We start from the raw sequence: 20,432 nt of genomic DNA, 5'->3' as shown, positions 1-20,432 counted from the left end.
GAACATTGTTTGAGATTCGAATCACTACACAAGCAAGATTGATCATGTCGAGCTTGAATGATTCTATATGCAATCTAAACTACATAGAATTGCAAAGAAACTTAGTCATTGGCTAAAAAGAGCACAAATGCTCCTTTTATTATATTTTATAAGTCTCTTTACAAGTACAACATACGAGACTTTCTATAGTCTAAGAAAGGAAACCATTAGAGACATTCCAAGATCGGTAACATTCATACTTTATGGCCACAATTAGCTAAATGTAACTTAAAGTAAATAAAAAGTCTTAAAATATACTAACTTTAAATGGTAACCCACCCAAAATTTATAACAATCCCCCAAAATTTATAACAATCAAACTTTATTCTTGTTTGATGTGACATGAATTGAAATATCTTTCGATAATTTTGATAACTTTCTCTTCACATCTTCGTTGAAGTATATCGTAGGATTTGCATGTCAGTATTGCAGCAACCTCCACCAGTATTTGCCTTTAAATTTAAGAATTATTTATTATTATTATTTTGGATTTTAGTTTTAATTTAAAATTTTTATAAATATTTTATAAGGGTAGAAATTTATTAGAATTTTGAATAAATTGGACCTATAATGGGTATAGCCGTGACCATAATTTTCATTTCACGTCATCTTAACATATTTTTAGGATAATTTTAAAATATTATAAAAAGGTCAAAACTAAATATTTTTTTAAATAAATGGCAAAATTTGAGATTTTTATTTTGCAAATTTTATCATTATTTTAAATTAAATACGAAATGGAAAAGAAAAAGGGAAAATAAAAGAAGGTGATAGAGAGAATAACCCAATTCGAAGAGGCGGCAGCGCCATTCTTGAGAGCCCAACGGACGCGGCAAAATGGCTTCGTCTCTTTGCTTCCAGTTACACACTTGCTCCCAGCTCCGTTGCATTGCTGCTGCGAAGGCGGCAGCGGCAGCGGCGCCGTCGAGCGTCGCAACAGCAAACCGAACCTTTTCTCTGTTACTAAAACGACCATTTCTTCAATCCTTCTGTTTACCATCGGGCTCTTCCGCCGAGCTTTGCGAGCGGCAACAACTCCGGAGTCCGGAACTCGTGGCGTTGGAATACGCAGACCTTAATCTCTCTCCCAAGATCTTCGAGGTTTGTTTTCTGTTCATGAATTTTTTCCCTAATTTCTGACATCATTGGCGAGTAATTGAAAATTGAATGTGGTGACTAGAATTGATGTGCATTTGACTTGGTTTTGGGAATTGCAGGATTCAGGTCACGTCAGAATCAGGCAGCATGTTAATCCACTTAGCTCTTCTTTCTCTGTATGTAATTTGAGTTTTGAAAGTGGATTTGGTTTCTCTCTGACGAGAAATTTTAGGAGCTGTGGCTTTGAAATTTTAGCTTAATGTTGCTTAATTGAAGGAAAAGCTCTATCTCTTTTACCTTTCAGGTCCCTACACCAGCACCTAACTGGGATGGAGTCTTCAAGGACCCCACGTTGCCCCTCATGGTCGATATAGGAAGTGGTGAGTGAGTTGATGCATTCCCTGTTATGTACCTCTTACATATCTGCTTTCTTCATAATAGCTACTTTCTTAGTACATACTTTGCTTTCACGAGATAATATTTGATTCTCTATAGCATTTGGCTGAATCCATATTCCTAAAATCGTTTTTAACTTGCTTTTGATTTCTAAGTCAATCCTCAGTCGTTGAAAATCAGTTTTGATGACATGAAAATTGTAACAGCCCAATCTCACCTCACCGATAGCAGATACTGTCCTCTTTGGGCTTTCCCTTTCGGGCTTCCCCTCAAGGCTTTTAAAACGCGTCTGGTAATAAGAGGTTTTCACACCCTTATAGCCCAATCCCACCGATAGCCGATATTGTCTTCTTTAGGCTTTCCTTTTCGGGCTTCCCCTCAAGGTTTTTAAAACTTTTTAAAACGCGTCTGGTAATGAGAAGTTTCCACACCCTTATAAAAAATGTTTCATTCTCCTCCCCAACCGATGTGGGACCTCACAATCCACCCCTCTTCGGGGCCCAGCATCCTTGCTGGCACACCACCTTGTGTCCACCTCCCTTCGGGGCCCAACATCCTTGCTGGCACACCACCTTGTGTCCACCCTCCTTCGGGGCTCAGTCTCCTTGTTGGCACATCGCCTGGTGTCTGACTCTGATACCATTTGTAACAGCCCAAGTCCACCGCTAACAGATATTATCCTCTTTGAGCTTTTTTCCTTTCGGGTTTTCCCTCGATATTCTTAAAATGCGTATGCTAGGGAGAGGTTTCCACGCCCTTATAAAGAATAATTCATTCTCCTCCCCAACCGACGTGGGATCTTACACAAATAATGTTTAAAAGTGTATTATTTGATTTTGAATGGTTAAACTCATGTTTAGGAGTGTTTTAACCATCACTGATATTGCTTATATTATAGTTAGAATCTTACCCATAATCCTCCTGCTTTGGCTAAATAGAGGATAGCCATGGATAAGTGTTTGATGCTACTGCTTGATTTTGAAAACAAGTTCAAAACATAATTTAGAGATCCTACCATTTCCTCGATCTGTTTGGTGATGTTCATTGAACCAGCATGAAGAAGGAATTATTATCCTAAAGCATCATATTGATTACTGCATTCAACAATCGTCTTTACCGTGCACTGTAAATCAAAATTTAACTTGATATGCATAATAAAACAGCTCTAATCATGTAATCAATACGTTACATGTCGAGCAAAATGCTCCAAGCAATAGCAGCAACGAGCTCGCTAGTAAACATTAAGTTTAATACAATGTAGTCACCTAAGTTGCTCTGGAGAATTTACACAGGAAAGAATTCTGTTGGTAATGATATTAAGGTTTCAAATGCTAATTGCCTATAGTATCCTATTGTATTCACATGCAAGAAAATAATCTATCAGATTAAGACATGCATGCTGTAATTGTTGGTTGTGAGTCCCACGTTGGCTAATTTAGGGTATGATCATGGGTTTATAAGTAAAGGAATACATCTCCATTGGTACGAGGCGTTTTGGGGAAGCCCAAAGCAAAGCCATGTGAGCTTATGCTCAAAGTAGACAATATCATACCATTGTTGAGAGTCGTGATTCCTAACCATAATGATTTACGTAACATCTTACATGCATTTTTAAGAATCTAACAGAACAAGTATTCCTATTCCCAGGTAGTGGCAGATTTCTGTTGTGGCTTGCAAAAAAACATCTTGATTCAAGAAATTTCTTGGGTCTCGAAATACGACAGAAAGTATGGGACCGAAAATTTTCACTTTTGATCCACCCTTTGTTGGTCTGAACTATTTTATCCTCGTTCTATCGAGGCATTATATCGTGCTTTGATTCCTTACGTGCTCTTGCAGTTGGTCAAGCGTGCCGATGTCTGGGTCAAAGAGTTGGGATTTAACAATGTGTAAGGACCTTAACTTCATAGCAAGTAGTGAAAAACAAGATCACCTTTTTGCTATTGGTACATTAGTAATGAACTTCTTCTTGAACTTGAATGCAGACATTTCATGTTTGCAAATGCTACAATTTCTTTTAAACAGATCATATCTTCATATCCTGGACCCCTGATGCTGGTTTCCGTATTGGTTAGTGCAACCCCCCCTCCCCGAACGATTCAACCCGAACTTTCCCATTGAATATCAACGAAGATAGAACTCACTCGTGCTTAATCTTGTCACAGTGCCCAGATCCCCATTTCAAGAAACGACATCATAAGCGACGCGTTTTGCAGAAGCCATTAGTAGATTCTATAATAGACAGTTTAATGCCAGGAGGGCAGGTATATGATCTGCCAATCCATGACATTCAATGGTCTTTTTTGCCTGTTCTGATGAGTCTGATGCTGGAAATTTTGTTGTATATGATTCAACAGGTGTTCATACAATCCGACGTGCTCGAAGTGGCAGTGGACATGAGACTTTGGTTCGACTCTGTTCCCGATGTTTTGAAACACGTCGACGTGCTCGACCAGAGTCTTTTGTGTGATAAAGATGGATGGTTATTGAAGAATCCAATGGGAATAAGGACTGAAAGAGAAATTCACGCTGAATCCGAAGGTGCAAACATTTACAGAAGAATGTATCAGAAGTATGTTTGCATTTGAGTCATCGTTCACTGTTTTTTTTTTTCTTTTCTAGAAATATATTTATTGCATATTTATAATTTTTTTAAAAAATATAACTTTTTATTATTTTCCATATTTATATTCGTGGGTCCCACCTGCCTCTAGTAATCCACCTTGTTTCCCACCTGATGGCAACAAAAATCCGTGGTCAAAATCAAATTATTATTTATTTATTTTTCTTTTTTTTTGAAAAAAATGACAAAATCAAAATATGGAGTCCTGACGACCACAAAATTTGATTTTTCTTTTTCTTCTAGAAGTTTCCCTGAATTTGCAATTATTAAATATACTTTCGTTACTTAACATTTAAGGTTAAATAATTAAATTTCCGTCGGTCAATTATTTAGTTATTATTATTATTATTTGGTTTAAAAAATTAAGTCTATAAATTGTTGTGTATTTTAATTAAAAATATATATTTTTTTAAATTTAACTAATAACTTAGATGGAAACGATTATCAAATATATATAACTAAATTTAAGTTTCTCGGAGATTTTAAAATATATATGAACATTTTAGCAATACGAGACAACTATTTGATTTTGTCATATTTTGTTGTGCGATAAGATTTTAATTATCAAAAAATTTGGATTCATGCTCGTTCTCTGTTCGAACTCTCAATCTAGTTGTGCTGCACTTACTCGTCCTCGAATAAGTCAGTCGACTAAGACTTGGGTCACCATTGACGTGGGTAATGAATGCTCAAGCCTCTAATCCCGCTCTTGGACAACAATTTAAAAAAATAGAGTTAAAGAGGGTTTTGGAAAACGTGGATGATTATCATAAGAAATAACCAACATATCATAAGATTCCCTTTCTGGAAAATACGCACTTTTCCAAACTCAGAAAACAGACGGAATTCTAGGATTTATCCTTGCAGCAAATACTTTTATGCATACCTCTTCCGGTTGATCTATACCATACTCGATTCTCGTAAGGTGATACACACTAGCTAACAGTCTGCCTGGTGCTATATCATAAGCACATTGGGAACGTAGATAATTGTAACAACGACACCTCACATAGAAAATGGTTAGACATATATAACGCGTGAATAATAAAGAAAAGTGTGGTTGATGAATATTAATATTCACACCTATCTTTCAACCACTCCTTATTTAAAAGCAATGAAATATGGATGGGAAGAACCTAGAGAAAAGTTGGTGCGAAATGGAAGTATTTGATCTTCATCTTATTCATTCAACTATGTCGGTATTATATATTTCTAAAGATAATGAAATTAAATTCAAAAGCAAATCACGTACTGAGTTCGGACGCGTCGATGCTACGCCAACGCGGTTGATACTCTTCGATCGTACAATCAAAAAGGCGGAGAGATTGGCTACAAATTAATCTCTTTATTTGTAGGTTTCTGTTTCTCCTAATCGCCATTTTCACGGAGCACACCAAATTTTCTCTTCTTCGTACGCAATCTCTCTCGCTCTCTCTATTAATTTTCTTCTTGCTCTTTGATTTATTCCGTAGTTTTTTGTGGTTTTGCTTCGATCGAAATCCTGCGTTTTGTCGATTTGTTGCGAGGAGGATTTTTCTGTCTCTGAATCTGCGTTTGATTCCGGAATTTGGTTGTTATCTTCATCATTCATCGTGTGTTCAATTTGATGCCTATTCATTTATCTTGATTGTGATCAATTTCTCCTGAATTTCACTCTGATGATTTTCTTCTTCTTTCTGTTCGTTTTTCGCTCTCTCCGGAATTTTTTGGACTGCGTTCTGAAAATCGATTGAATGTGTGGTTTAAGATCATTTCATGTTCGAGTTTGTCGGTGTTCTTCAGGTCCTCTTGCTTTTTATCGCTTGTCCTCGCGATAGATAACAACATTAGAAAAGAGTTGTTGATCCATTCTGTTGCGAATGATTTTGCTAGATAATAGGTTGAAGCAACGGGTTGAGTTATCAATTCCTTTGTTTGATTGTTCTTGGTGTAGATATGTAATTTTAGGTTCGAACTAATCTTATTCGATCCAATGTAATTTTAGTCAGTCTTGAATTTTGTTTGGTATCAACAGAATCAAATGGAGTCTTCGCATATCAATTCCTTTGTTTGATTGTTCTTGAATTTTGCTTTTGTTTTTCATTTGTATTCATTCTTTCAGTGATATTTATGGCCTTAAAATTTATGTTTTCCTCAATCGTCTAAAGATTAACAATCTTTTGTTGTTTCCATTGTCGATTCATAGTTTGGTTTCTTACTCTTGGAAACTTGAAGAAAAATGGGAGGCGGGAAGGAAGAGGAAAGTAAAGACAAAGGCCTGTTTTCAAGTATGGCGTCGTTTGCTGCAGGGCAGCACTATTCTCATCCTCATGGATATCCACCACCACCACCGTACGCAGGAGCTGGATATCCCCCTCCGGGAGGGTACCCTCCGGCTGCGTATCCACCTCCTGGCGGATATCCTCCGGCTGCGTATCCACCTCCTGGCGGATATCCTTCGGCTGCGTATCCATCTCCTGGCGGATATCCACCGGCTGGCTATCCTCCTCACGGTGCATACCCTCCGGCTGGCTATCCTGCCCCCCATCATTACCCTGGTATTATCTCATTCTACCGTTTGTGTTGATGACTTTGGTAATTAAAATTCTCTTTTAGTTGATTTAATATGAATTTCAATGCTATATGAGGTGTTTGAACTATAATTCAGGATTAAAAATGTACTTGAATTGAAACTTTATACATTAAAAATTCTCCCTAATTCGGATCCTTTAAATTTTTAGAATTTTAAAAAAAAATTTGCATATGAAGTTAGGGGGTTGTTGGTTATCATCATGATTTTTCGTTACAGGCCACGGAGGCCATGGACTCGGATTCGGACATGGATCCGGTATGGGGGGGTTGTTGGCTGGTGGTGCAGCTGCTGCAGCCGCCGCTTACGGCGCTCATCATCTTGCTCATGCACGCCCATTTGGGTTTGGTCACGGAAAATTCAAACATGGGAAATTTGGCAAGCGTTGGAAGCATGGAGGAGGCAAGTTCAAGAAATGGAAGTGATGAAATTGCTAGAAACCTTTAAAAAAATAATAATAAATATTGTATTTTAATGTTTTGAGTGTTTATTTCATTACATTGGCTTCTTTTTGTAAAGATTTCAACAATTTTATTATTATATATAATTTTATCTTTATTTCCATGTTGATAGATGTGATAATTTGTGATTGTAAAACATTTAAACTAATTCAAAATTAATTTAATGTTTAATTTTAGATAATATTAAACGCAATTTGAAAATTCAAAAAATAATAAACTAAAGTAATTCCCAATCTCTATTAATTTAAGAGCATATGACGGTTCCATTTGAAGAGACCTTTCCAATTTGATCCCCACATGAATGATTCGGCTTCTGGATTATAAATAAACAAGCAATCTTCAAGAAATGATGTTCCATGGGCACTGTCAATTCTCCTTCATTAGAATGTCCCAGGAGGGTAAACTTCACCATCCTCGATTGGTTCATGACAGAAGAACGAGAATTTTGTGCATGTCAATAGCTTACTCGACTGCGTACACAAGCCTCGACCGCTGTAGGATCTGTTTAGAGCAACTCAACTCAGTCTAATTAGTCTTAGATAGATTGCCCGAGATATGTCCTCAGCATCGTATTTGGTAAACTCGAATTCGCTTCATGGAACAAATTTTGAAAACTTAAAGAATTGTCAATGAAATATACAACACCATTGATATCACGAGCTAATAGAAACGAACCTGTGGAACGCTTGCAGTGCCACATCTAATAACCCATTGATCCAGAGCTCGACGACGCAACAACGACAATTGATCTACTAATCTCGAGGCAGCATTGGTCATGAATGTTTTCTTTCCCACTTACCTTCGCGTCTGCCACCATCCCTTTCCCTTCGTTCTATAACTTGCCTCGACTTGCTGCCTCTTGATCCATGTCTTTGAGAAGACCCGGGCGGACCCGAATGTCCATCAAATATCGAAACTAATTCTGGATCACCAACACTTCCAGTGTCACCTGAATCCTTGCTTCCATCTATATTTTCGTCGTAACTGCTACCACATTCATCTGGACGCTCACGAGATTGTAGGATTGTAGGCAACTGTCCCGAGTATTGTCTCGCCCCCGAAAGTACAATGGTTGGTACTCCGGTCATTGATGAATTGGTGGTAGTAGAAGTTTCAGTCTGTAAGCCACCGGCACTTGTTCTGGCATTCCCTTCATTGCTTGGTCTGCCATTGTCTCTTTCACGATATCTGTCCCGAGGTCGACTGCCAGGAAAAAGGTTCACCAATACCCTTTTATTCATTCACCCTTTCATGAATTCATGATATGTTCCATCACATTTCAACCTACCTACTATGGGAAGAGGAAGAGAATTCACGTCTTGATGATCGAGGTCCAGACTCGGCCTGCTCCAGTTCACGCTGAAGTTCCCTCTGTAAGCAGATGTACCGTCACCAGAAATTGTTACCTTATCATTTTACAACGACGATAAAAATAACCGATGCAAGGAAAAAAGGCTATTTGTTTGAAGCAAGTTTCAATGATTACGAGGAACACGAACAGAGGAACCCGACAATGAAATTGAGAAGATAATACCATGGATTACTTATTAGAATATCAAAGAAGCTTATGAAAGAACCCAAGAAGCTATTTATATCATATATTAGTAAGAACCAAACCATACCTGCATTTGTCTCTCCTTCTCCATATCAAGATTATAGCGCAGCTCCCTGGTTTTTGCCCGCTCAAGCTCGAGCAAGCGCTGTCTTTCGATTTCCTTTTCCATTTCAACCGTTCTCTCCCTAAAGTAGCCAAGTGTTAGATGGAGAACCCTAAGAACTTTTTGATTGCTATAAACTGAATTACTTTTTGATTGTTATAAACTGAATTACATGATGCAAGATTCAGCTACTTATCAAACCTGTCAAGTTCTTGCAAAAGTTCAGCTTCATGCAATGCAGCATCTTCCAGATATTTGTGCCGTGCTTGTCTCATAAGATGTCTTTTCTGTCGACGAGCTGCTACTTCTACCTGGAGTTTGGATTTTTCTCTGAAACACGAAAGCCAAAGGGTTCGAATTCCAGTTAACGTTATAAGCACACGAAGAAAGTAATGATAATAGGAAGATTTTTTAATTTATTGCATACATGGAGCGAATGGAGTTTTTTATCTGCTGAAGACGTGAATCCGCTACCACAGAGGCTGAAAAGTTTCATTTTCAAACGATCATGTGCAGAAAATTAAGAACATAACAATGGCGATAACTTGAAAACCGATATAAGAAAACCCGAAAGACAATATGACATACAAGTGATTCTCGGAAAATTGTTAAAATCCTTGGATGAATCAGGTTGTTTAAGCTCCTTTTGAGCGAGTTCGAGTTCCAGTTCAGCCTCCTCTAGTTCCTAGACATAGTCAAACAAAGCCACTTCAAGAATGAGCTCTGCAGTAACAATAACAAGAAAACAACACAATAACCCATCTTACCATTGTTTCTTGATCTTTCTTTTGAGAGAATGCATCGAAATATGACTGAGCAGAAGTCATATTCGAAAGGACCTGACGAGCAATTCAGCACAAGTAAGAACAAAGGGGAGGAAAGCAAGAAATTACAGCTAGTAAGCAACAAATATCTTTTGCAAATTTAATAGAAGGTGACTCAGAGATAGATAAACGACACAAGCTCTAAAAGGTTGAACTTTTGTGCTTCTGACCTGCAGTATCGACTCCCGAATGCTTAGAAAATCTTCATTGAATTGCTTCGGGGAGCTCGAAGAGAGCACATCTTTCAGAACCTTCCACATGAGAAGGAAGAAAACCAACAAAAAAAAATGTTATAACTTGCAAAAATACACTATTCACGATTCGCCTCTCTTTAAAAATGTTGTATTCTATATAAGCAGAGGAATGCCGAAGCATTCGAGTCCAAAGGGCAGAAGACAGCATGTTATATCTAAAGGGAACGTTTAACTTTATCGTCGTTCTACCTCTTTGGCTTCATCCCCTTCATTTCTCAATCGACATAAGACTTGACAGGCTTTCCTCTCCAAATCTCCGAGTCTGCCATCTAAAAGATGAAATAAAACGTTTATAACAATTGAATAAAGTATTATACGAAATGAGAGAAATAATGAAGGTTAGTACCAGTCTTTGATGACCCCAAAGCCTCAATATTACTCCAAACACTTTCAGGAATCAAAAAGACATCTTCGACCGGGGAATGGAGGCAAGCGGAGGAAATTAGTGCTAACGAAAGCTGTAGTAATGGGCCCTCAGATGCTGGATGCAAAACCTTTGTGCCATGAATGCAGTCGGCAGATGCTAGCAAGGATTGTAATTCCTGTCGACTAACATACGGGACAAAGGCTATAAGAAGTGCCATCGCACGAGTTTTCAAATATAATGATGAGTCAGATGCTGCTAAAGAAGCCACTTGATCCCATGTATGTGAAACCAGATGAGAGAGTGTAGACTCAGAGATAGATTCCCCCGAGCCAGTTGAAACGAAACTACTACAAATTTTGGAACATTGTTGTGCAGCAATGCCATCAAAGGCATCTATGCCAACCAAATTACCCAACTGCTGAAGAGCTATGTATCGTTGCTCGGGTTCAGGATGTCCCAGCATTGTGCAGAATAGATCGACCAGAGCAACTTCATCTCCATTGCCGGTGGAGATGCCTCTCCTGAGTAATGCTGACAACCATTTCTGGGTTTGCAGGCGCCAAGTGAGGCTTGGCGCGTTGCAAGAAACACTCTTGAGTGCAGAACAAATAGTGGAAACAATGTTTTCCAAGTTTAAACTACGAGGCAAATCGAGCAGACAATCAATAACCACAGAAGCAGCTTCCCAGCAACTTTCTTCTTCGAGCATTACGGCGGTTTCAGCCAATCCCTTAAGACCGCCTCTTAAGTAGACGAGGAATTGACTGCTCGTCTTAGATAGTGTAGCATGTTCACCCTCTTCCTTTTCATCACTGCAAGCATTCTGGGCTATGGAAGAAAGGCACTGCGAGTAAACCAAACACTCGGCCATCGTCACAGTCAAACTTTTAGCCAGTTGATGATGCAGATTCCAACAGTGCTCGATAGTGGGAAAAAGCTTGGAAATAAGGGCCTCGAGATCTTTACGAAATTCTCCTATTTCCTCAACAGATAATTCAGTATTGTTTCCCTCACTCTTTCTCTCCAAGTTCTCGGGATTGCTACTAGATAGCGGGTTCTCGTAAATATCACAGAGAAACCCTGGCTGTGACTTTGACCTCTCCTCAACGAGTACACTAGAGCTTGTATCCTCAAGGTCGGGTAAAGATATCGGAATAGCACCGAATGCTTCTAGTTTCTGAAGTAGCAAGCTTCTACAACTTCTCATTACTTCTTGGAATGAACACAGGTAATTGTGGAAACATGAAGTGGGTTGTGATGAGGTAAAATCAACCCAAGTAATTAAGGATTGCAATATTTCCCTCTTGCGTTGAAAAGAGAAATCGGGAAAGAAGGAAGCCAATACAAAGATAGACAAAGCTTTGTTATAAACTTTTCGAAGGGAATCGTCTATCTCGTTCTCCTTAATGTCGTTGAAAAGTTCATTGAAGCACAAAGACTCGAAATTTGTAGAAGAACCATCATCCAATACATGTTCATCCTTCGATATCTTCCGTAAAGAATATGAAATAAGTGGCTTTAACAAAAGCACTACAGATTTGAGAAATGGCACATCGCAGTACTCGGCTCCACAAAGGGAAACTAGCACTTGCACAAGTCGAGGGATCTCGGGAATCATCGGTTCCATATGTTCACTTACAATGGCTTCGAGAATATGAAGCACAATGCACTTTGCATTCTTTGAAACATAACCCTTCATGAAATGAGAGCTGGAATGGGAAGTTAAATCACTGTGGAAAAATGGCCAGGAACAGAGGTCAGAAAACCAGCATAGTATATCAGGCAGGACATTAGGGGAAAGTGATTTCAGTTGCAATCCCACAGCCTCTAATATGACTTCTCCAAAAGCTATAAAGTGATTTCTCATATTAGGAAAGAATTTGCTAAGATCAGGGTAGATAACATGAAATGATGGACCGCCATGCTGTTCAACTGCTCCGAGTTCCTTACTCTCCGAAGGAACATTTCTGCACTCTGTTTCTTCAATCGTAACTTCATCGTGCTTTTTATAAATATTGTCTACTGCCGAAAGCTCATCAGAAAAAATATGCAACAAACTTGTTAACTGTGATAAATCTGATGCAAGAAAAAGACGGTCCATTGTATACTGTTTTGCATTACGGGATACCGCCATCCAACCGAGGAAACGAGCCAAAGGAAATTGGCTAATTGAAAATTTAGAAATTCTTTGCATCCAAGCAGAAGCTGGAATCAGATTCCCAGAGCAAAAACTGTTATTGGCACTTGACGTGAAGTCCGTTCGATAATTACCTCCGCTACTTGCATGTACCAATTTCTGAAGAAGTATCCAGTGTCGCTGCGTGCCGTGAATTGTTCCAGGTTCCAACTGTGAGTTTCCATCTTTGATTTGATAATACAGAGATGTTAGCAATCCATTTAGAAACTCTACTGAACTTAAAATGATATCGATAACATCTTCAGGACGACAATGTAGTTTAGTGGCCGAACGCAACAAAAATAGAAGACTTTGCATAAGGATTTCGTGCATTGAATTAGGCTTTCTCTGTAAAAGTCGAATGACAAAAGTCCACAACAGAGCTTGATTTTGTCGTACTAAGGTCACAGCATCGACGGATTGCACGTCATTGGAAGACAACATGATCATTTTTTCATCTAATCCTTCACCATTATACGGACAAGACTCCGAATCAGACAAATTCAGATGATATTTTCTATCCAATTCAGCAGCTTCCAGCAAAATTTGAAGAACAACCTTGTCTCTCTTTCTTTCAAGGTGAGCTATTGTCTCCAGATCAGCTTTACTCTTGCCAGCAAGTTTGGTCAGCTCAGAAGTTGGGCTACTTTTAGACACTGTGGCCTCATTACTTTTCATACCTTTCATGTGATTTGGATTGTATTTGCAAGACATCATAAAATATGGGTTGACATAGCACTCTGCTGCCAAGAGTAATGCATTTATGGATGCATCATGACCCTCAGAAGTTAGCTCGTTTTGAGAACTTAGATCCAGGGCTAAGCGGCGAAATTCAGAAGCCCTCACTTCACTGTCACGATAGTTTACAAGTTGAAAATAATCTGCTTCCAAGTTGAAATACTCGATATTAATTCCAAAATCCAATACCAGTTCTCCGCGAAACCGATCAGGATTGGTCCCTTGAACCACTTCTTTAGGCTCTATGTTCACATTTCCATGGCTAGAGATTAAGCTACCTTCATTCAAACGACTAGAATGATTATCCAGAGATTCACACCGCAATTCTGGAGCGACAAAAAAAGGTATAGCATCTTCGTAGACATCAGATTTTCCAGGCGTGTCGTGATCATCTATCTTCCCATCACAGTCGTTTACAGCATTTAATTTTGAAGCAGAAAAATCTGGGTTGAGAGGTTTGGAAGCAGAGGACTTCCGAAGGTCGACTTCAGGAGGCAACTGCAAGTGAGGATGCAAAACTGAAAGAAGCACGCTGCATAAAAAAATTGAGTCGTATTAAATTCCATAAATCGGAAAGCTTGGAAGTTAACTGAAAATATTGGATAAACATTGTTGAATATTCAAGAACATCTAAACTACTTTCTTCATCATTTTCTAAAAATATGAACTCCCCCTTCAAATTAAATTGAAAAATATAACGTTTAGATCTTTTTAAAAAGAATTATTAAATTTATCACTTTACCTTCGAATTTTACTTTCAGCTCATTCACTCTAATGTTTTTTTTTTTTTTTTTTTTTTTATCCTTTTCTACAATACAACAACATAAGCACAAAGCGAGCATTTATTACCTAGGAGCAACTGAGCCACGCCTCCATTCGAATTCTATTGAAGGAAGAACGGATGGCTTTTGTACGGCCGAGCAGATGACATTGAGAGCAATCAGACAACTGTTTTCCAGCTTTTGGGGAAAAACAGGAGAAAGATCTCCAAAAGCTATCGGAGTCTTTGACCCACTAATGGCAGGATCGAGAAAAGGCTCTAGCATCTCCACGAGAAAGAGAATCTTATGTTTTACTTCCTAAAAGAAGCATAAAAAAGTTCTTTAGAAACCCTTTCGACCGTCAACAAAGATGATCACAGCTCAAATAAGCCAATTCTCAATGAGTAAGTGAAGCATAGATTATAACTTCAACACCATAAGAGAATTTCGAGATAGTGACAAAAAGCTTTAGTCTATTTCTATTTGGATGGAAGGCTTAGGGTAGGTTACTGCCAAACTTCATACCTTATAGCTTCCTAGTATGTCGTCGAAATAACCAGATAAAGCCAGCAGAATATATTTTAAGGCAGCACGAGCCTGATCAAGGGACTGTCGTGCATTCTGAAACATGAAATTTTGAACATAATATGTTATAATGCATGATTATGTACTCAATAAAATACAACATTAGCTTCATTAAGATAGCTAACAATCGACCAATTAACTCTTAAAAATATATTTATTGTTGAACAAAATAAATATGACAGATGAAATTCACCTGGATGACACCCAAAAGATCTTCTAGAAGCTCAATAACCAGATCAACCTATATCAAAATCAACCCAGTGGTAGAAAAGTTAAAAGAACAAAACAATGAAAGCATAGGAAAGAAGAGGCAGGCACGACGCTCGAAATGAAACTGAGAGATTTTGCCTTCAGCACAAACCTACCTTCGCAATAACACGAGGCATCCAGGGCGCTAGTACAGAAGAACATAAGTCGATCAGAACACATCCAGCCTTAGCCTGTTAAAAAATATTAATGCTGATCAATTTTGACAACAATAATCAGCATCTCCTTTTCAACATTATCTTAGTGAAAAATCAATGAGTAACTTTGCTGCTGTACGTGAAGGGGTCGTTCCAGATAAGATTGCTAATCTTGCAATTTTATAGAAACATACAATATTATCGCTAATTGAACAAAGTTTAATCAAGTAATAGAATGAAATGTAGGCAACAAACATGTGATGGAGAAAATGACGATAGATAGCCAGCACAAGCATGTAGAAGCGGATGGTATAATGGAGATGACAATGTTGCCACAATCTGCAACCAAATAGGCCAAAATGTAAGAATAAGAAAATATACGTATCGAAAAGGTAAATGCAAATATATGTTACAATCAAAGAGAAGGTGGGTCGTTTTTAAATTCGAAATAAACCTGAGAGAGAGCCTGTTGCACCACCGACCCCTTCCATAAAGAAAAGATGTCATTGACCACATCAAAGGGACTGCTCAAAGGCGGTCGAAGAACTAGAAAACGAAAAAAAATGAAATACACAGAAATTAAGAAGTATCTAAAAAAAGCACTTGGGATATGAACTGTGTTACATAAAACACCTCAATTTTTCTTTCTTTATTATTTTTTTTTTTTAATGTGTAAATAATATTTTTGTTTCGACCTGGAAGCAATGCTTGTACAAGAGGTAAAGCTAGCCACAAGTCAACAGCCCTCTCTGCCAGTTTACTGCAAATAGTGGGCTGTGAACATTACACACAAAATGCAAGTTCATTAGTCAAATAAAATAAAAATATAGAAACTGTATATAAATATGATAAAAGAAATTAGTGCAAGCCAACCTGAGAGGCACAGGCGAAAAGAATATGCAAAATGCCTTCTTCCACTGCACCAACATCCAAAATGCTAAGATAGCTCAAATCCCATTGATCATCAGGCACTTCAAAATCTTCTCCAAACAATTTAGAGTAATCAGCGATGGAGACAGGGTCGGATAATCCAGGTTTTGTAAACTCATCGGAAACAGCAGCTTCATCAGCCAATGGTGAAGCTTCTTGCACTGCAATGGGTTCGACGACCTTCAACAGTATTCTAGAAGCCTGATAAAGCAAAGAAAATAAACATTAGCATTCAAAAGTCGAGGATTAACAGTGAAAACATACCAAACTGGGAATAACTTACCACTCTGCATATAGCACCGAATGTAGAATCTTTGTAAGCCATTCTCAAAAGCATGAAGATTGCATCTGGGCGAAATACTACACAGCTCGATGTAGATGGGACCACAGGTAATATGCTACGAGACTTCCGTGGCTACATTACAGCAGAAAGATGTTCTACGTAACTAACCATCTTCTTTAGAACAATTTTTACTTGTGGCATTATAATTACATAATATCCCAAGGTATAGAAACTATTTAACATGATTAAGAGGGCAAACTAAAAGATTGAAGTATAGAAGAGGGGAAAGGGAAAAAGAAAGAAGAAAAAAACCTCAAAATTCGAAGAAACGGTCAATGGTGAAGACATCTGATAATTCTTAGAAACTTCAGTTTCAGTTCCATTTCCAGTAGACTTTGATGCTGCTCTGCAGCATAAAACGTATCAGCAGAATATCAAGAGTAGTTATTTAAATTAAAAGGGAACTTCGTGAATTTTCTCCCAATGAACCAAGAAAAAGAAACGATGCATCAACCGTGATCTTTAAAGTGAAATGCTCCGTACAAAATGATACAAAAGATGAGAGATAACAAGCAAGATAGACTAACCTCTCGTTCACGAGATGTAGTATTGGATAGAATGGACCAGCAAGCATTGCAAGGAAACGTAAGTTAAGATCAGGAGCATCTGAAAATCCCACAAGGTCTGTCTGCATAATGATCAATTTAGATACTCCTCTATGGATCCAAAAAAATTTGATATTCACAATGACGGAGACTATATGGAGAGGTGAGCGTGAAACAGATTCGTTTCTAATTTAAACATATTACCTCAAGTTGTGGAAGAAATGGAGATAACCTGACTGTCATGTCTTGAAGCAGCTATAAAGCAAACGGGAAGATCATGAATAGATGAGGTGCAAAATGAAGCAACTAAGAAATTATGGAGATGTCAGTACCTGAAGATGCATATCATCACCATCTTGTCTGTGTGATACAATATGTGGCAACAAGTGATTCACAACGGGTTGGAACTCTGGCTCCAAACCAGCCACTGGAACACCAATCATCTGCAATCCATAAAATTGAGAAAACTATTATCATTATCTTATTATCATTATTATTACGCAATCCATGTTAACTTAAGCATAGCTCAATTTATTAATGCACTGTATCATGGACCAAAAATTCAAAGATTCAAGTCCCCACCCATTTGTACTAAAAAATCATCATTCATCGCAAATTTCATAAGTACGAGTGGAAAAATATAATATTAATAGGTGTTTCTATTTGACCAATTGTAACTAATTAATCGAACAACTAAACAGAAATATGTGAAATATTCCACGAAACTAGTTGACCAACTAATTCAACTAGCAAAAATAGCGACTCAAACAGCAAACCACGAGATTAATCCCGAGCCTCAAGTTCCCTCTACCAAAACCTCACTTCTCATTCAGTAGCAAGACTACTTCCACCTAAGCAAACAAGAACCCCCAGCTTTACGAGAACCTCTCAAATAGTGGTACAAGAGAGCTTTCATTAATAACAATGTGGGAAATAGAGTTCTCATACTTTACCTGAACAAAAAACACAGCTATTGGATTTCCACGCAAACAAGATATTTTTACATAGCGACATGGAGTGTAGTTCATAGGGTAGATCATGTCTCGTCGAGGCGCTTCACAACGTGAACGAACTTTCACAAATGTCTCTGGCTGGAAACAAATACAAATCATTGCAAGAATAAAATCAAGGCTCTATCTATTATCCAAGACATGCATACTAAAACTTCCAAACTACACGTCATTCAAGAAAAAGCGTAAGATTTTTGTTTTGTTCTCCCACCAAAACAAATATGATAATTCCGATGGGTTTGTCGAAAAACCTTCGATGTACAACTCGTAAATGCCAGTTATATGTGTAACGTGAGAATCATTCGGAACAGATATTTCTCATTCGACAAACAAATTGAAAAGTTTGTCGAAAATGAATTCACGCTAAACAAGAAGACCAACTCTATGAAGTACATAATAAATCCTAGGAAGAATTTAACAAGTGCTAGTTCATGTAAAAAACAAGATCATATACAAAAATTGGGACAATTTTACTTATTCAAGAAAATGCAATGCATAAGAAGTAAAAATCAAAATCTAAAGAGAGAAAGAAAACCTTGTATCGTAAACCAGCTGCGATTTCCCATTCGAGGACAGATTTATTGTAGATGCGAATATGTGATAGTAAACATGGTTCCTGATTAACAAAATTATACAAAATAAGCAAAATGAACAGAGAAATGATAAATAAGGTAACATATAAAATTTCAATAAGCTACAGAGTTTATAGATAAAGCACAAAATAATACATTCAAGAAAGCTATCCAGTCTAGGTTAATTAAATAATAATAATAATAAACAAACAAACGTCATGCTTAAAAAAAATTAGGGCACACTAACAACAGACCCTATTGAGAACATAAAAACAGTTCTTAGCAGAAAATGAAGTGACATTAACACAAAGAACTTCTGGATTCTGCTAAAAGCATTAATGCTAGACTTGCCTCTTTTGAGAAGCTCTCCAGAATTAAGTGGCAGCAAATAAGGTTTTGGAGAAGAAAATGCTTTTATGATGATTGGGTGAGGAATTGTAGTTCTACAATCAAACTGGCTTTGAATATCATACTAATTAAGTGGCAGCAAACATTTAAACTAAGAAAATGTTTCGAGATTCCTGTGAGTTAATATCACAAAATTGTTCGTTTTACAGCAAGAACGAAGCTGAATAGTTCATTGAATTACTCGAATGTCGATACAATATTACTGTCAATTAAGCGAGAGAGAGAGAGAGAGGGGGATTGCATACATCTAACTCAAGGAGAATCCACTCCTTGGTGTTGGTGGCGGTGGACCAATGAGTTCGAAGATCGGAATCAAGAACATTAGCGGCCTTCTGAGACGGCGATTCTCGGGAAACTCCTTTCACTTTGTAGTCCAGCGGCTTCACTCGTGGCTCCAATTCAATCTCCATTTTTGCTCTGTGAGCTGCTTCTCTCTCTCTCTCTCTCTCTACGACTGCATATGATGCGGATGAAATCGAAAAAAGCGGGAGAAATACAAGAGAGAGAATTTTGCAGCTAAACAACCCGGGAATTGAAGAACACGAAGAAGAAGAAGAAGATGAAAGAAAAAAAGTAGCTAATAAAAACAACTAAAGTGAGAAAAGTTTTTAGTTGAAACTTGGAACTGAAACTGGTTCTCCTTCTTCGTACATCTGATTAAATTGTTTTTCTGAACTTTAAATCGAATTTTATGTCCCCAAACGGCGTCGTTTTCGACTTCCTAGTAGATGGGCTCAGACCCACTTTTAAGGGTCCGCTTAGAGAGGTAAAGATACAAAAATAAGCGTATAAGATTTGAGAATGATAATACGAAACTCCCAGGCCTAAAATGACTGAATTTTGAAAATTACGATTTTAGGCAGTGGATAATTGGTTATCACAATCAAAATTGAAAACCCCTAAATCTAGTTTACGAGGACAAAAATGGAAGAAATTTTTTTAAAGGATAAAAATGGAAGAACAGTAAACACACGCGCTATTTTCATTAAAAAAAAAATCATTGACATATATATTTATAATATATTATATACCAATAAAGAGAGTATTCTTTGTTTATAAACGCATGATCATTCTTTAAATTAATCGATGTGGAACTTTCATCATCCAACAGGTTCGAGGTTCAAATCCCTGTAGTTTTGTATTTAAAAAAAATTTATAAGTTTGAGATAAAAATATATATTTTGAAGAATTAAAGGATGGGAATTTTTTTAACAAACATTAGTATTTTTTAAATCAAATTGTTAAATTAAAATTCAGATAGTCGATCTATAAAAAAATAATAAAATTAAATATGAGATTAGTGTAAGGTACTTTGCCAGGTAAAAAAATAAAATATATCGTTCTTTTTCTTGTTTTTGTTACTGTTTTACTAAAATATAAATAATATAAAATAACATTTGCTATATATATATAGTTTTTTAAATTAAAGAAAAATCATACCCAAGTAAGCCCAGCTTAAAGACCCGTTTCAAAGCCCAGCCCAAAGACCTGTACCCAAGTTTGCCCAGCTTAAAGGCCCGTTTCAAAGCCCAGCTCAAAGACCCGTACCCAAGTAAGCCCAGCTTAAAGGCCCGTTTTAAAGCCCAGCTCAAAGACCTGTACCCAAGTAAGCCCAGCTTAAAGGCCCGTTTGAAAGCCCAGCTTAAAGACCTGTTTCAGTTCACGTGCTCG

The 20,432-nt window shown here is 37.5% G+C and overlaps 3 protein-coding genes across 13 annotated transcripts; 2 read left to right on the top strand and 1 right to left on the bottom strand.

Moving 5' to 3' along the window:
* The first annotated feature begins 694 nt into the window (after positions 1–694).
* On the top strand, positions 695–4,215 carry LOC111790461 (uncharacterized). The gene is made up of 8 exons (XM_023671362.2): positions 695–1,140; positions 1,257–1,313; positions 1,442–1,517; positions 3,181–3,260; positions 3,373–3,422; positions 3,519–3,603; positions 3,699–3,797; positions 3,891–4,215. Exons 1-8 carry the CDS (start codon positions 877–879, stop codon positions 4,119–4,121), a joined length of 942 nt encoding a protein of 313 aa, XP_023527130.2. The 5' UTR covers positions 695–876; the 3' UTR covers positions 4,122–4,215.
* Positions 4,216–5,379: 1,164 nt separating this feature from the next.
* On the top strand, positions 5,380–7,289 carry LOC111790460 (uncharacterized). Of its 7 annotated transcripts, none has more exons than XM_087122022.1 (3): positions 5,380–5,567; positions 6,342–6,730; positions 6,945–7,289. In XM_087122022.1, exons 2-3 carry the CDS (start codon positions 6,466–6,468, stop codon positions 7,148–7,150), a joined length of 471 nt encoding a protein of 156 aa, XP_086978148.1. In that variant the 5' UTR covers positions 5,380–5,567; positions 6,342–6,465; the 3' UTR covers positions 7,151–7,289. The 7 variants fall into 7 exon arrangements, with proteins under 7 accessions (XP_086978148.1, XP_023527127.2, XP_023527129.2 ...); XM_023671359.2 differs by having other exon boundaries at positions 5,386–5,567; positions 6,342–6,693; XM_023671361.2 differs by lacking the exon at positions 5,380–5,567 and adding an exon at positions 5,574–5,726 and having other exon boundaries at positions 6,342–6,693.
* Positions 7,290–7,396: 107 nt separating this feature from the next.
* LOC111790459 (uncharacterized) lies at positions 7,397–19,414 on the bottom strand. 5 transcript variants are annotated; one of them, XM_023671356.2, is made up of 27 exons: positions 19,007–19,414; positions 18,317–18,397; positions 17,725–17,862; positions 17,104–17,214; positions 16,976–17,026; positions 16,754–16,854; positions 16,479–16,572; positions 16,167–16,298; positions 15,827–16,084; positions 15,649–15,727; positions 15,408–15,499; positions 15,209–15,292; positions 14,915–14,989; positions 14,743–14,790; positions 14,490–14,585; positions 14,053–14,282; positions 10,269–13,735; positions 10,112–10,191; positions 9,839–9,919; positions 9,612–9,683; positions 9,433–9,529; positions 9,272–9,326; positions 9,046–9,174; positions 8,809–8,926; positions 8,475–8,557; positions 7,862–8,389; positions 7,397–7,777 (listed from the first exon to the last, which is right to left on the bottom strand). In XM_023671356.2, exons 1-26 carry the CDS (start codon positions 19,169–19,171, stop codon positions 7,960–7,962), a joined length of 6,447 nt encoding a protein of 2,148 aa, XP_023527124.2. In that variant the 5' UTR covers positions 19,172–19,414; the 3' UTR covers positions 7,397–7,777; positions 7,862–7,959. The 5 variants fall into 5 exon arrangements, with proteins under 5 accessions (XP_023527124.2, XP_086978145.1, XP_023527123.2 ...); XM_087122019.1 differs by having other exon boundaries at positions 7,397–7,711; XM_023671355.2 differs by having other exon boundaries at positions 7,397–7,687.
* Between the last annotated feature and the right edge of the window lie 1,018 nt (positions 19,415–20,432).

The sequence above is a fragment of the Cucurbita pepo genome, chromosome 3 (genome assembly GCF_057944985.1).
Source record: "Cucurbita pepo subsp. pepo isolate OVF chromosome 3, ASM5794498v1, whole genome shotgun sequence".
NCBI lineage: Eukaryota > Viridiplantae > Streptophyta > Magnoliopsida > Cucurbitales > Cucurbitaceae > Cucurbita > Cucurbita pepo.
Note: the sequence above shows the minus strand (reverse complement) of the source record. Positions and strands in the feature narration are given on the sequence as shown.

What these genes read in the sequence shown, in the direction of transcription:
- LOC111790461 (XM_023671362.2), top strand. Translation starts at nt 877, where the DNA reads ATGGCTTCGTCTCTTTGCTTCCAGTTACACACTTGCTCCCAGCTCCGT. An exon ending in CACTTAGCTCTTCTTTCTCT is followed by an intron (nt 1,314 to 1,441) that starts GTATGTAATTTG and finishes TTTACCTTTCAG; the next exon opens with GTCCCTACACCAGCACCTAA. An exon ending in CATGGTCGATATAGGAAGTG is followed by an intron (nt 1,518 to 3,180) that starts GTGAGTGAGTTG and finishes TCCTATTCCCAG; the next exon opens with GTAGTGGCAGATTTCTGTTG.
- LOC111790460 (XM_023671359.2), top strand. Translation starts at nt 6,375, where the DNA reads ATGGGAGGCGGGAAGGAAGAGGAAAGTAAAGACAAAGGCCTGTTTTCA. An exon ending in TGCCCCCCATCATTACCCTG is followed by an intron (nt 6,694 to 6,944) that starts GTATTATCTCAT and finishes TTTTCGTTACAG; the next exon opens with GCCACGGAGGCCATGGACTC.
- LOC111790459 (XM_023671356.2), bottom strand. Translation starts at nt 19,171, where the DNA reads ATGGAGATTGAATTGGAGCCACGAGTGAAGCCGCTGGACTACAAAGTG. An exon ending in CAGCTGGTTTACGATACAAG is followed by an intron (nt 17,863 to 18,316) that starts GTTTTCTTTCTC and finishes ATTTGTTTCCAG; the next exon opens with CCAGAGACATTTGTGAAAGT. An exon ending in TCGGTGCTATATGCAGAGTG is followed by an intron (nt 16,085 to 16,166) that starts GTAAGTTATTCC and finishes TTGCTTTATCAG; the next exon opens with GCTTCTAGAATACTGTTGAA.